Below are 16,385 nucleotides of genomic sequence, written 5' to 3' on the forward strand. Positions count from 1 at the left end.
TTGATTTGTGAAAACATGTTAGAAACACTTTAATCGATGCCATATTATCAAAAAAACAAAAAAAAATGAAAAGAGTTGAGAAGATTTGAAGTTTTGGTTCGTAAGTAATAACAACATTTTAGGCATTAAAGTGTAATAAAATTTTTTGAATATGCCATGTAATAACAATAATTTTTCAACATGACGTGTAACAATAATATTTTTTTTTAACATGGCGTGTAACAACTTTTTATAGTCATGGCGTGTAACATGTTTTTAAACATAGTGTGTAACAACAGTATTTTTTTTAACATGGCGTCTAACAACTTAACGATGGCGTGTAACAACAGTATTTTTTTTCAACATAACATATAACAACCTAATCATGGCTTGTCACATGTTTTTGTACATGGCGTGTAACAACCTAACCATGACTTGTCACATATTTTTGTATATGGCATATAACAACCTAATCATGGCGTGTAATAACCTAACTATGGCTTGTCACATATTTTTGTATATGGTGTGTAACAATCTAACCGTAGCGTGTAATTTTATTAAAAGTAATTTTATTCAACTTGATTAAAAATAATTAAAATTATAAAGAGGGTTATTTTTGAAAATATCTTATCTTTAAGGATTATTTTTTAAAATGTCCCTTAAAAATATTATCAATGACTAATGTATCAAGTCTCATAACCCAAACATAACACTATCATATCATCCTGAAGCAATGGCCCAAAGTAATACAAAATTTTTCTTTATACTATTCATGTAAAAATCTTCAATTAAAGTCATATTGACAATTTGCTTAAGCCATATTCGTATGTATAAATTATTACAACTTATCTAAAATCTCAAAAATATTAAATTAAATAAAATGTAAAGTTAAGTACATAATAAGAGTCTCGACATAACGAGTAATGTCATTTATAAATTATGCTGTCAAAACAGTTAAAAGAATCATTATATTCAAAATAGATGAACTTATGTCCAAATTAGCAAAAAAAAAAACCTTGACTAGATGAAGCCTCCCCCAATTGGCTCCTTAGAAACCATCATTTCCCACATCCTTGCGACCCTAAATCCCAAAACCAAGAACCCATTGCTCAAAAAGTCATACCAATACTAGATTATCGCATATCTTCATCATCACCAAAAAAATCCATCAAGACTAAAACAGTAGCCGAAAAATCCCAAACCACGATCAATCACTAAATCTCAACTCAATCAAAACCCACACAAGCAAAGTAAAAAAAAAAAAAACTATTCAAGCCCCAAAAATATAAATACAATAGCAATCACAAAAATACACAAAAGATAAAATCCAAAAAAAAAAAAGCATAAAGGAAAAGGTGAGAATAATAGGAAGGGGGAATAGGGTTTTAATTAGGCTACCAGTTTCTTTTTGGTTTTGAGAGGATTTTTAGAGAAAACAATCAGTGAAAGGGAAGGGGAGGCAACCAGGAAGAAGGAAATGGGGTTTCCAAGCAAAGATTGGCTGCCAGGCAGCAACGGTAGACTTGCAATTTTAGGTTTTAGTTTCCTTGAGTTCACTCAAACACCAAACTATGTTTGGAAACTTATATGGTCTAACTTATAGCTCTACCAAAAATTGAATATAATTTTTCTGACTAAAAGCAGCCAAAGGTAAAATAACAGTTAAAACCGAGCTTGCCAAGTGAGGTCTTTTGAACGTGCAAGCCTGTCTATGTACCATTTGCAAGGAAAGTCCAAAAATGATTTATCACCTTTTGCTCCAACCGCCTCTCATGGAAAATTTGGATGCGCTGCACTCATGTAGCCACTGGGGAGTTCAATGGGTCAGCCCCAAAGACACTTAGTCCTTCTTTAATGTTTAGCAAAACGCTGTACCGAATACTAGCTCAGCTAGAAAATGACGATTGCTGTTTTAAATGATTATCTTGTCCTTGTGGCTCCAACATATATAATAGCATGGTTTTCAATAATAAAGTACTCTTTGATCAGTTGGAACTACTAGACGCTATATCAAAACCCGCCTGGCCATATGGTGCAAAGGGAAATGGACTTCATATCAGTTACTTGTCTATTGCAGACTTCCAAAGGGACAACTCGTGCATCCACATTGCATGATCCAAAGAGTAGGTGAAAACTGGTTATGTCCCCGGTCCCCCGTATGGCTCTCTCAAGCTCAACTTGGATGGTTCGGCTCTTGGAAAACCAGGTTCCAGCTACGGTTGGAGGAGCCTTACACGATCATACTGGTCGCATTCTAGGAGTTCTTGCCATTCACATTGGGATTGAAGAATTAAACTATGCAAAAATTCTTTGCCATAAAAAGAGGGTCTCGTTTTCTTCCTATCCTCCGAATGTGCAAACTCCCATGCGCTCATTGTAGAAAAGTGATTCAAAGAATGCCATTGCTTGGGTTGAAAACCAACAGAGTGTACCATGGAGGTTGTGCCTCTTCTCCAACCAGCTTGAAGCAGCAAAAAGGAGATGTTCCAATCTAAAATTCCAACACACCCTAATTAAGGGAGGCCAACTCACTTGCAGATGGTCTAGCCTAGGTAGACACAATAAGGAACAGGAGGTACTTTGACATATTACAACAGCCATAATCCCTCTTGTTCTTCGGCTGCTGTATATGACTGGCATTACAAGATACATTCTATTTAATCAATTTTTTTTTTATATTGTCACATGTGTATTGATTGTAATGTTATGGCAAAGATCGATATTCCATCTTTTCCCATTTTAAATTGGATTCAACTTATGCATAAAAAAAAAAATCTTTATGCAACTTCTTACATTCATTTTCCAGCAATTTGCAAGCTTAATTTGATTAAATAAAAATTCTAATTGCACGGAATGATTTTTATTATCAATATTCACTGGATTCATGTATTATTATTATAAAATTTTAACTATTCCTATTTGAAAAACACTTGTACTTATATGAAATTATTATTTAAAAATAAATATCAACGTGGAAAGCACGTATTAATAAATAGGTGTGGAAAAGGCCATGGTAAAAGACTTGAGACTGAATCTCTAGCTGGAAATGTCCAAGTCAACGGCAGCCATAACTAGCATGTCGGTAAACCCAAAAGCTAAGTCATTTCTCTTTCACGTGGTCCAAAGACAACAAAACACGTGGGCCTACAGTAACAAACCATGTACCCCCGAGCCCATAGGGACAGAGGGTCGTGACGGCCTCCTTAAATTTTAAAATTTTTTATTTATTATATTTTTTTATCAGAGACGGAGAGTAATGTACTTCTGGATCGTAACTTCAAAATTTTTTAAATTATTTATTTATTATATTTTTTAATGATTTTTATAAAATAAGGTTTTATTTAATAATTAATATAACTAAAAAATCATAAAATAATTTAACAACTCTTACTCAATTTTACCTTAATTTTTAAATTTTTTCACATTTCTTTCTTTTTCTGTTTCTCTTCTCTATTGTCGTTTTATTTTTACTATAATTTTATTATAACTCACTACTGAAACACACTTCATTCTTCAAAAAAAAATTATAAGTTTGTAAGTTTAAACAAAGCAAGACAAAAACTACTCACTATTATTGTAAAAATTATATAGTAACTATAGAAATAACCTTTTCAATAATAAAAATTGTAAAAATAATATTTTGAAATTAAATGAATGATGAGTTTTTTGTAAATAATTTAGTTATTTATATTGAGAATGATATTACTAATTTTTTCAGTATAAAGTCAATAATTGATGAATTTGAATTTAAGAAATATTATCGAAAATAATTTTCTTAAAAAACTATTCTAAATTTTTTTATTTATATATTTATATAAAATTATTATTTATTATAAATTTATTAATTAAATTTAACATATTAATTTTAAATTTTTATTTTTCTTCAATTTTGATTTCCAACAAAAATTATTAACTCCGTCTTTACAAGCCGTCACCAGTTTCACCCTTCCCATGCATAATTGGACCAGCCGGCGGCTTGAATCCATTCCTCTCAATATTTTTCTATAATTTTACGCTGACGCTGTGAATCTTTGAGTCTTTGGCACATAATTTTTCATGTGTGTTGTGTGGCAAAACAAAAGATTTATTTAATATTTAATATGATATGATAACCATTTCAATGGTTTAAAGGGGGCCTGTATTTGGAACTTACTTCACATAAAAAGGTATGCAATTTATTACGGCGGAAAGATTTGGAAACCATTTAAAATACTCTATAAATTATACTTTCATGCGTGCTAATTGAATTAACAATTGTATTTACTTTGCATAATCCAATGGCATTATAGATTTCTTGTACGATAAGTTCCACCACGTGCAGAGATAACATCTTTATTAAAGTGGTCCCGGTCTTAGTTTTAGACTATGTACACAGTGAAGTTACTTAGTCTAGTCTTCTCCTAATTTCTTGTACATCAGATGATTTCGACCCAAATGTGGTAGATGGGGTTTATACTTTCTCTCCTCCAATGCCAACTAACATATAAAATGTTTTGGCTTTGATTTCCTGAGATGTAGAGTGTTTAGAGAAAAGACATGCATGTAATCCACAAAATTTAATAATGAAGCTTAGTTTAGTCGTTGTTATCTTTTTTTTAATATATATATATATATATATAAGGTGAACTTTTTTAATATGCATATAAAAAAAGTAATCAACGAAATTAACAATATTTTTTATTAATTTTAAAGAAAGAAAAGTTTTACTTGGTTTAGTGGTTGCAATCCTAGAATAAGATATAATGTTTGGATCCCCCTCTTGGACTCTTTAATGTGTATAAAATTAATCAACAAAATTAAGTATAAGGTTTGCATTTGACACATTTAATTTGAATTAAAGGAAATTATAAGAAAAAAAAACATATTATTTTAAAAAAATTTTGAACTATTTAAAAAAATTCAAGTTAACTTTTATTCTTTTATTACGTTTAAACAAATTTCTATACTTTTATTTTGAGTCAAAAAGACATTTATAATTGACAATTGACTAATTGTCATTAGTCAAAATATTATTTGTCATTTTTATATTCATGTGGTACTGACGTGATGAGTGAAAAATATAAAATTATGTCATCATACCACATCATCATGTATTATTATGATATGTTAAGTTAACATCATGATATAAAATAACAAGTGATATTTTGATTAATAAAAATTAATTAATAATTAATAATAAATACTTATTTGATTTAAAATAAAAATATAAAAATTTAATTAAATATAATAAAAAATAACAACTTTTTTACATTTTTGAAATAATTTAAAAACTTTTTAAATATTATGTCCAAAAAATATATGATTAACAAGAAATATATACAAACAAGGCAACATGTGGGGAGTGAATCATTTTCATTGATAATAATTAATGTATCCAAATAAATTGTTCACCGACAATATCATCCACTCCCTCCTTTAAGTTAACTAAAGTGGATTTGAATTCAATCCTCGTTTAAGGGAAAGAGTGCTTACCATTAGGCTACTTACTTGGCTTATGTCTCCAAAGGGTTGCTTTGCTTATATTGATGCTTTACTTTAATATCTATCTATCTATCTATGGTGAATCAAGCTTTCATTTTATCCTAAGAAAAGGGGGAAAAAGAAAACAGAAGAATTGAGCAAATTAAAGCTTTCATTATCTATGCTTCCCGAATACAGTTTATCATGATTAATACTACGTTTTTCACAACTGCCTATTTGTCTTTGTCTCTGGAACGTAGCTTTATAACGAAGGAGAAGGGCTAAGCTAAGATTTTTGGGTTTTTTTTTTTTTTTTTTATAGTTGACCTAGGGGAAAAAAGAAGGAATATAAAAAACAATTACAAGTACTCCAACAAATACTGTCTACATCTATAATAGATGTCATACAAAAGTCAACACAAAACATTTCTATATGTATATGGGTTCCACCTTCCCAATCTTCAAGTCAATTTCCTGGACTCCAAGAAATTCTTCTTCTTGGGCTCGCAAGATGAGATGTATTCAAGAAAAGTGGCAAAATCTGTATCCTTATAGCGCCTTGGGTTTGCTTCGTCAATCAGTTTAGGCGACGGTCCAACCATGCAATTGAAAGGCAGACTATGCAATGAAGCCACCGACAGGCGAGGCTTTGCTGGATTCACAAAAACTCTGTGCAGCACACTTTTGTATCTCCCGTTGCTAAATATCTAATATAATAATAAAAAAAAGCAAAAGTCGAGATCAGCAATCGGTTTCGGCTCTTGGTTAATTTTGTACGCGGTATCAGTTAGAGGACGATACATGGCATTAAAATTCCACAATTTGTCAACCCTAAACTTAAAAATCAACTCACCTCGAGGTGATCACCAACGTTTACGACAAATGAATTGGCCCTTGGTTCAACAGTGATCCATTTTCCTTTGTATTGAATTTGTAGACCTTTAACTTCATCCTGGAGAAGAAGGGTCAGGAATCCGTAATCCGAGTGTGGCGGCATTCCTAAGGTAAGGTCAGGCTCAGGGCAGGGAGGGAAACAGTTAACCACCATTAGCTGGCTTCCATCCTGGAATTGCTTTACAATTTCATCATCTTCTGGCGTCTTTTCCTTTGTGGCACCCCACAGGCCAAGGCTCTCTAGGATGGCCTCCGTGATCCTTAGAAACAAGTACTTGGTTTCTTTTGCGTAGGTAGCGGCCAATTCCCTGTTAAAATATAAAAATGGGACAATTAGTTTATTGTCATATTTATTAACAAGTCCTTAAAATGCCTTATATTTTAATAGTATAAAGAAATAGTGTAGGCAAATAAAGTGGCTAGAAACAGGCCTTATTGTTAAACAAAGCTGAGGTTATTTTCCTTTACCTGAAGTCCATGGGAGAGGAAGGCCAATGAGGGAGAACATCCGACAATGGATGGCAGACAAGCTTTAAGAAGTCTCTCCAACAGAACACAGCATCTTTGCTCTGGTTTAAGCTCGTTCCATATCGAACAGGTGAGGCCATGTCGGAGGTCATGTATTTTGCTCTTTCCTCGTATGGGAGCCCAAAGAACCTGGTGCTCACATCGATCATGCTTCTTATAACTTCAATGGGGATGCCATGGTTTATCACCTGCATTAAAGCATGGAAAAGAAGAAACTGTTTATATTACAATTCTGAGTTCTTTTTTTGTTTCTTTACAATTCATTTTATCTTGAGGCCTAGCTAGGTACCTGAAAAAATCCATATTCTTCACAAGCAGAGGAGAGGGAGTTGAGGACTAGGGAGCGGTTTGGGCCTTCCAATTCAGCAAAATCGATTATGGGCAGTTTAAGACTAGACTTAGCCGTATTTGGCTGCTCTTTATCTACATTGGGTCGATCAGATACAGGCAGTACATACTTTTTAGGAAGTTTGCTAACTCCATTTTCAAAAAGATGCTTCACTCCTTTCTGGAATTCGGTTTCCCTTGCATCATCGTTTGTCATTGCCAGTGCAGGGGGAGACATGAATACACAACTTCCTGTTGAAAACATTTACGAGAAAAAAACCAATTACTATCTATAAAGTTTTTTATGTTAATGTCTGCATGTTTTATGAAAGAAATGAAGAGAGATAGTCTTCAATAAGAAGAGCTGACAACCCACCTAACCGTTTTGGTGAAAAACCTGAAAAGAAAGGAGAGGACAGTAGATTTGCAAGTAGGAGAATGAAATTAAGCAAGTGGTCAGGGATATGAAGAAGGGCTTTGGTGTCTAATCTATTTATAGGAGGAGAGAATCAAGGGACTTAAACAGGAGCAAGTTTTGGGGAAACTGGTTTCGGCTTTATGAATCCCAGGAACTGACTGGTTCCATTATGTAAACAAAAACCGTTGACAAATAATCAGTCAAATCATAAGGAAGGTAGGGACTAGGAGAACTCCATCTTTCGTTTCCTCACCATTAAATACAATTGCATTAACTTTCTCTTCTTAATTTCCTATTAGCTAGGCCCTACCTTTGGTGATATATGAAGCTGCCTCTCTCTCTCGCCCTCTCATCCTGTCTCATGGCTCTGACTTCTTGCATGCAGCTCATCGTCAGTAGGGTCCCTTTCCTATCTTGGTCACTATGATTTCTTAACTTTATTTAATTCTTTTCATTTACGCACCGAATTTGATCGACCACTTTGGGTTTTCTCCATTGTATATTCTTTCTTTTACTTTCTTCAGTGAATAATCATTACTACTACCTTTAATCTTGTCAAAAACACATGTTCTACTCAATACCCACAATTTTAATGACTTTTACACCAGTTTGACTGTCAACCATAAAAAATCAATATATGTCTCTGGTAATTAGTTCTTAATTAACACCTTGATTTTCTGGGCTATATACATAGTGGAATGAGTCTAATGCCAAAAGTTTGGAAGCCAGAACTGGTCTTTTCTGCGTCAAACACACTTCTTTTGAATTCTACATATATTTAATTTGCATTTTTTTTTCCACAATTTTTCTTCTTCTTTTTCCTTTTAATGGTCCCTAAGAAAACAACATCATAATATCTTGATCGACACAACACAGTTGCCGACGTACTCTGCTGGCCGTAGTTTTTGCATACAAGTCTGAAGAACAAGTACTTTTCAAAAAAAGTCCCAAAAACAAGCAAAACACAAGACAACAATTGATGAACCATTTTTCCAAAAAAATCCAAAACAATACACGACGATATATAAGCTTACAAAAACAAATGGTTGTCAAGCGCGTACATAGGTTCACAAGTTGCTATTCTTTTTGGTAGCACTGATTTTAATAATTTTCAAATCAAAATTATATATCATTTTGTATTGACATTCAATAAAAAAAACTTGTTTGGTATTGGTTTAAACTAAATTATTTTATAGGTTTAGCATAGATCATAATAAATTACACCTCATAAACTTCAAATAGAGTTCATGCTCGTGACTATACGTAGGATCAACCGACCAACCAATAAACTTCCCATTTACACGTAGATTTTGTCAAAACAACAAAAAGACTATGAAAAACAATTAATCAACTCTCTAAACCGCTAGGTTTATGGTTTACAAGTTTGGTGGTAAGATAACGATGATAACATTTGATTGAATGCTCATCCCTTTGTCATTATACTCTTGACAAAATCTTTCGGGTGTGAATTTATTTATTTTAATTTGTGAATTCTTTTTAATTCGTTGACGGATGATAGGCTGTGTATGTCATGGACATGATGAGTTCAGCTCACAATTAAATTTCTTCGAAAGACACCTTAATTTGGATAATATGAGAGATTTTATATGAAGTATTAATTAAATTAACAAATTAAAAAGATGTCACTACTGCCCTAGACTGCAGGCTTATGGATTCTCTGGTGAAACTGATGTTCAAGTGTTGATGACCTGGAATGGTTCATTATATAAAAGATGCCATGTGACTAGAAAGCTAGAGATCCCAAGAACAGCAAGTTTGCTATAATTGGTATCAAATTAATCTTTCTCTCGCATACCTAGGAGCATATTCTACACATAGAGGTATTAATATTAATTGTATAGGCATTCGCTACTTGTTTATTGATTATGTAGATGTAGACTGCAAGATGCCATATTTTAGTAGATTTAGCCATGTATACACGCACCAAGTCACTGATGTGTCAAATTCTGTAAAGAAGTAGATGGATTTTGAACAATTTTAAAAAGAAAATTACACATAAAATAAATAAAAATATATATTAATAAAAAGGGAAACTTCTTCGATTCAAACAAGCTAAAATGGTAACAATTTAGGTTTATCCATACTTGCTACAGCTGTTGACCAAAAACATATAAAATAATGGAGCGTATATATATAAGGGTACATGCATAAGGTTAATGCTGTTGTGTACGATTATGTATGTTGCAAACGTGCATGTTAGCTCATTATATTATTTATCTAGGGTTTGACAAAACGGACCAATATTAAATTGGTAGACCCTGCAGGTAGATATTGAAGAGCTTATTTTGTTTGAAAATTATAAAGGTGTTTGGATGTAACATTTAATCCAAGACTAAAATCCAAATTTTTGAGTTGAAGGTTTTTCAAATGGTGTGAATATTGCAAATAGGATATACTTTGATGATTAAAGTTTGGTTTGATTGTTCAAATGGGTCCTAACAAAATTCTTTGCATCTTTCTCTCTTCGATCGGGGTCGCAGAAACAGGCCCCCAAATGCCCCTTAAGTGTTGTTCCCTGTAAAGCATGAGAGCGAATCGGGGTTGTCTTAAAGTCAATGTATCCAACCAAAAGCTACCATTCTGCCCTATGGGGCATCAAAGGTGGGGCTCTGTGTAAGGTTGGGGTGGTGCCAAGCTGGTTCAAAAGTTTAACAGTGGTGTGACTCTCGTGTTTATATTGTTATCTTCATTTTGTCCTTTTATACTCCATTCGTTGCATGGCTTGGGTGTCCACGTCACCCTCTTCAATATTGTATGATGTATACCCAAATAAATTATGTCATCAATATTGTAAGTTGCTAACCCAATTATTCTAAGCTTTTGGGTACTTCCCATCTTACTGCTCCATACGTATGCCCTTGTTTTAGGAGATTATTCTCATTTTTGTGTGTATTTGTCCTTTAAATAAAGGGAAAACAAGAGAATAGTTTTGTTCTTCTGATCTTCAATTATTATCGAAATCCATTAGTTTTCACTTTCAAGGAGAATCTAAGAATAGAATGGATCTGAATCGAGAGATGTAAATATCACAACTAATTATTCCTATATACGCAGTCAAGGGTCAAGATAGGCGTTTGTGCCTAAATCCAGAGACTTTCATTTTGAAAGGTGCAAAGAAGAGAAAATGCATGGAACCACATGACTCACAAACACTACAAAAAAAAAAGCCTTTTTCCAACGGATTTTTAATAGAAAAATTTGTTGAAAATTTCGTCAGTAAAAGCCTCGTCGGTAATACTTTTCTGTTGAAAATCCGCTAGAAATTTCCAACGAAAAAGTCTGTTGGAAAATTTTGATTTTGGTCGGGTATCTCTTTCAAATTCCGTTAGAAATTTTGAACGAAATTCTGTTGAAAATTCTGTTGAAAAAAAATTTTCTGACAAAAAATTTCGATGGAAATAATTTCGTTGGAAATGAGTTTCCAACGAAAATTCCGGTGGAAAACCATTTTCGACGGAAAATTCAATTGGAAAGAATTCCGTTTGAAATTGGTTAAAGTTTGGATACAACACCCAAATTGACAGTGAAGTGACAATAACATACAACACACAATAAAAAAATGACAGGACATGTACATGGACTGGAAGATCTCACCATGCAAAATGACATGAAAAAAGTTAATATATGTTCTAATTCAATTAAACAATAAGACAGAAGACCAAAATGCCATTAGAGCATCTCAAAGTAATGACTACAGCATAATAGTTAAGAAAAACAACTCTAAAAATGATAAATCATCCACATCAACAACTGTTGGGATGAGCCCTGCAGCCAATTGAGATTGGTTAAGGCTTGATTCTAATCATGCAACAACATCATTCATGTTGAATGATTAAAGATTTTTCTTCATCAATAAGACATCAATTATAACAAGTTATAAGTCTAATTGGATGAAGTCCATGAGATTAATATGTCTTGCAAGGAAACTGTAATAGGTTGCAGTTATGAGATCCTTATACATCAAAGCGTAATCTCAAAATGTCCCTGGTCAATGTATCATTGAGAGTGGACATCAATGATACTTAGAGATTGGTACATCTATATTTCTTACTTGAAAAGTAAGCAACCGATCTCATAGGTTGAAGTATAGAGATACTTGAAACTATAATGTAGGTGTCAGCCTAGGAGAGCAAGTTCACTGAACATGACCTGCCATGAGAAGTGCATTTGGTATTTCACTCAAGTGTCTATGCAATACTTCTCATGTGTCAATTGTGTAAATACTCCATAGACTTAAGATACCAGGTTGTCTTATGTGTGGAGTGCTATGTTTTGATTTCATCCCTATGGGTGCCTAAACAGGATGCTTTTGGGTATAGCATGAAGCATGTGAAGGCAAATGAGTTATCAAGATAGGAATCATCACCCCAAGTGATGCAGGGGACATATCCTAACTGTTCTTGGTTGATATCAACTTATTGAAGTCCTTGGCCGAGGCAACTTAAAGATTATGAAAAGAGTTTCATAAGTCTTTATAAAGTTGATGATCAAACTTTAAGAACGAATACGGAAATCAATAAGAGTAGACATTGCACTGAAAGGCTAACTGCTCTTATCATCTCCAGGATATATGATGAGGAAATGAATTACACTGAAAGGCTAATCACTGAAATGTTGAGTCAAATCATCTTGACTCTTCCAACATTTAGGTGGCCATGATGGATTGCTAGATCTCAATCTTGGTCTATGAACTCTAGGTAGTTAACTTGATTAATGATAGATTTAAAGTAGTTTAAATTTATTTAATTCTAAGTTTAACTTAAGAATTATATGTTGAGTTCATTGCCAATATGTTAGAAGCCTAATGGGTCACACACCTAAAATAAATGTTGAAAATAAAATGGGAGAAATGATTAAGTTGGACTTAATCAAATTAGAAGTTATGAGCTTCTCAAGCACTTGATTAAAATTGTTTAATTAAGTTGTGCCTAATTAACTAAATTGTTTAATTAAATCATTAGGCCTAATTAATTAAATTATTTAATTTAGTCATTGGGCCTAATTAATTAAATTAAACAATTAAGTTATTGAGCCTAATTGATTAAATTTGTTTAATTAAGTCATTGGGCCTAGTTGATTAAAATTATTTAATTAAATTGTTGGGCTTAATTAATTAAATTGTTTAATTAAGTTATTGGGCCTAATTGATTAAATTAAATTATTTATTCAAATTGTTGGATTAATTGACAATTACAAAATAGTTTTGTAATTAGGGTTTAAAATTAATCCAAGGTATAAATACCTTGCTATAACCTCCAAACAAATAGAGTGGAAACGGTTGAAAAAAAAAAGAGTGAACGGTACAGTAGAAATTCTTTTGTCTTGCCGTTCATTGTGTGAAGAAAAATAGTTTTTCATTCACTTCATTTTTTTTTTTGTGTGTTCAGCCTCACAATTTTGTATGGATTATGAGTTTATGAAACTCATCTTTGCTAGCACATTGTCAAGGCATAGCATTCCCAATCCTTAAAGAAGGATTTTCTCATTCATTAGTGTGGATTACCATTAGAGGCTGCACAAGGATTCCTTGGACAGCTTTGGTTTGCAACAACCGGGCTGAGGTGATTGAGTTTTTGAAGGCTGATTTGATGGTTTAACAAAAGATTCATCAACCTTTGTTATTTAGGTAAAGTGATATGATCATATACATCTATTTTTAATTTAATTCTGTACTCAATTTAGCATGAAATAGATCTTAGGAAGGTGAGGCGTAATTTAATTAGTTTAAATTTATTTCGCTGCATTTTATTTGCATTTGATGCATGATCAGCCCTTATCCAACAACAACATATTCAGAAATAATTTATTTAAAAAGAGTAACAAAATACAAACTGATGAATTAATATTGCTATTCCTGTAAGGTTACATGGTTACCTCCTGACTACGATTCACAACACCTATGTAACCAAGTCGAAGGGGAATCACTTTTCCAAGCAACAGGTTACGAGCATCAGTACCTCGATCCATTATATCCAACTGGTTCACATACAAATAAGCCAAAACTAATCAGAAATTTAGAACAGCTTACATATAAGTCGTATCATAATCTGGAAAAGAGAATTTCAAGTTAAAATTTGCACCTTTGTGATTATGCCAATGGTTCTATAACCTGCTAGCATAAAATTAGCAAAATGATTCAATTAAATAAATATCAAACAACAACTCAATACAGAAATTGGCATTTTGATAGTCAAAATTACCATCAGGATCAACATTTCCTGCAATTTGCAGTGCATTAGAATTTGCTAAGTCTGAATTTGCTGGAGTTACAGCTAGAATCAGACAACTTGGCTGTTTAATGTAAGACATGATCATTGTTCCAATTCGAGCTTCAATGTCAAAGGGCTGGTCACCCACAAGAACCTTTGTGATTCCAGGAAGATCCACAAGAGTGATATCAAGAACATTTGGTGAGAAAATCTTAAGTCGAATCTACTTATCTGACACACCTTTGTTTCCTCCAGCCTCCCTATCTGTCTCAACCTGCAGTAAATTGAGATTTACTTAATGCAAGGACATTTTCATTTCTTTTAACTCCACAAATTACAAACATGCTTTCTTGATCTCATAAAAACTATTATAACTTGCAAGCAATACTTTAAAAAAAAAAAAAACACTTGCAAGCAGCAATAAAAGGCTAGAGTTTGTCAAATAGCTTGGGGGAGAGAGAAGAAATATATTTGAGATCTTTAGCCAAGAACATCTAAATTAAGTGATTCTCTTTACTAGTTAAGTAACTATCTACCTAAACCCTAAAAACTTCAATGTAGTGAATTTTAACGTCATTATCACCTAAAGCCTAATTATTCCTTTTGGCAAGCTGTCAATTTCCCTAATCACAATTTATTGTGCATCTTAATTCTTTCACGTATCATCCAATTAATCTGTTTCTTGCTTCAAAATTTATCTCACAATTTTAATAGTCCTTAAGCAACTAGTCAGCAAAAGAAAATTCAAAAATGCCTAACTTCATAAAAACCCCATAATAAAAACCTTTTCAAATTGAATAATCAAAATGCCTAACATTTGAACTTCTCAATCATAAAAAGCAAGCAATAAAGAACCTGAATCTCCCTACGAATCTCATAGAAATCATAGAAGTGCTTTCCAGGTGTAGATACTAGATTTTGGTTAATACCGTTACTCTAAAGAATTATGTTACAACATAATATTATATAGAGAACAAGTGAAACGCTACTTCACGCAGAACAAGTGAAGCGCTACTTCACGCAGAACAAGTGAAGCGCTACTTCAAGTATTACTTAAAGCAGAACAATTAGAAAAAGTAAAGTATTACTCCATATAGAATAACTAATACAAGTAGAACAACCACCTTGAATAGAATAACTGTTTCACTTGGACGACAGTGAAAGTAACTCAGAATAAGTGACAGGGTTCAGGGGTTACTTTCATCTTGGGATGTTTCAGAGAGTTTGGCTTGGTGGCTGAGATATGGAGGTAGTTAAGAGGTCTTCCTCTTAACCCTTTCCTGAAGTACAAGTGTTTCACCCTCTTATCTTGTTCTCGTATACTTATTCATGTACAGCTTATTCTCTTGTACCTATTCTCATACAGCTTCTTCTATCGTACCTATTCTTGTACACCTCTTTTCTATTACCTTTACTTGAGAACAAGTCTTACTACATTCAATTACAGTAACGGTTACTTACATTAATATTCTTCATAATAATGTCATTCATTAGGCGCATTAAAGCCTATTCTTATGTAACCGTTACTTTTAACACTATATATAGAGCCTCACAATTCATTTGAAAGGACTCTTTTTTTTTCTCTCAAAACCTAACACATTCTCAACTTGAGAGCTTCTCTCTCTAAATTCTCTCTCTAATTATCTTATACTCTCTAAGTCTCTTTAATTCTTTTCTTATTGTCTTCCACCTGTCACAACACTTAGTACTTCAGGAACTGCTTCAATCTTCCTCTCTGCCTCCTCTGGCACATCCTTTTACTTGTTTGCAACACTTCCTCTCCCTATCACAAGAACCCCCTTTACATTTTGGAGACTCCACTGGGGAGGAGTGATTGCATTAAGTAAGACTTTTACTGCTGAAATTTCTTGTTTTCGAAAAAGATGGAGAGTTCCATTGGCAACCAGGATGCGCCTGTTCCTTCCTACATTCAAGATCTGATGAGAATGATTCAAACTTCCCAAGAGAGGATGCAAATTTTGGAGGACAATAATAAGCGAATGATGGACACTATATCTCAATTTGCATCCTCTACTGTCACCACTTTTCAAGCTCAATCTGTGCATCCTAATGAGAATGCACCTGCTGGGGTCACTCATCTAGTTACAAACATTGAGGAGAATGGAGGCAATGGAGAAGGTGCAGTTGATGTAGTAGTTGCTGCAAACCCTAACCCTACCAACACCACTATTGCAGTTACTCCAACTACTACTTCTACTGCAGTAATCCCACCTATTCCTACTCAAGGATTTGTAACACTGGAAGAGCTCCAAAAGTTGTTAGATCAGAAGAACAAGAGTTTGAATTTTTCTGAGTTTGATCTCAAGTTGCCTTACCCGGCTAGTGTAGCTGCAAAACCATATCCTAAAGACTATACTAGCCCTAAGTTCAAACAATTTAATGGAAAGACTGGTGATGCACGCGAACATGTCATGAAATTTGTGGAGACTCTTGGAGTAGCTGGATTGGATGATGACCTGAAGTTGAAAGAATTCTCCAAGTCTCTCACTGAGAAGGCTTATACATGGTATGTTAACCTTACTCCTGGT

General features: G+C 33.3%; 2 protein-coding genes across 2 annotated transcripts; both read right to left on the minus strand.

Annotated features, from left to right (window-relative positions):
- Nucleotides 1-5,593: 5,593 nt before the first annotated feature.
- Nucleotides 5,594-7,756, minus strand: LOC18598095 (2-oxoglutarate (2OG) and Fe(II)-dependent oxygenase superfamily protein). Its single transcript, XM_018120792.2, has 5 exons — nt 7,565-7,756; nt 7,151-7,440; nt 6,802-7,049; nt 6,293-6,641; nt 5,594-6,146 (listed from the first exon to the last, which is right to left on the minus strand). Exons 2-5 carry the CDS (start codon nt 7,424-7,426, stop codon nt 5,901-5,903), a joined length of 1,119 nt encoding a protein of 372 aa, XP_017976281.2. The 5' UTR covers nt 7,427-7,440; nt 7,565-7,756; the 3' UTR covers nt 5,594-5,900.
- Nucleotides 7,757-13,403: 5,647 nt separating this feature from the next.
- On the minus strand, nt 13,404-14,187 carry LOC18598096 (dynamin-related protein 3B-like). Its single transcript, XM_088806850.1, has 3 exons — nt 13,828-14,187; nt 13,708-13,736; nt 13,404-13,603 (listed from the first exon to the last, which is right to left on the minus strand). The coding sequence occupies exons 1-3, from the start codon at nt 13,940-13,942 to the stop codon at nt 13,490-13,492; spliced, it is 258 nt and encodes an 85-aa protein (XP_088662976.1). The 5' UTR covers nt 13,943-14,187; the 3' UTR covers nt 13,404-13,489.
- Between the last annotated feature and the right edge of the window lie 2,198 nt (nt 14,188-16,385).

This window comes from Theobroma cacao, chromosome 5 (assembly GCF_053813885.1).
Source record: "Theobroma cacao isolate CCN51 chromosome 5, ASM5381388v1, whole genome shotgun sequence".
In the NCBI taxonomy this organism is placed as follows: domain Eukaryota; kingdom Viridiplantae; phylum Streptophyta; class Magnoliopsida; order Malvales; family Malvaceae; genus Theobroma; species Theobroma cacao.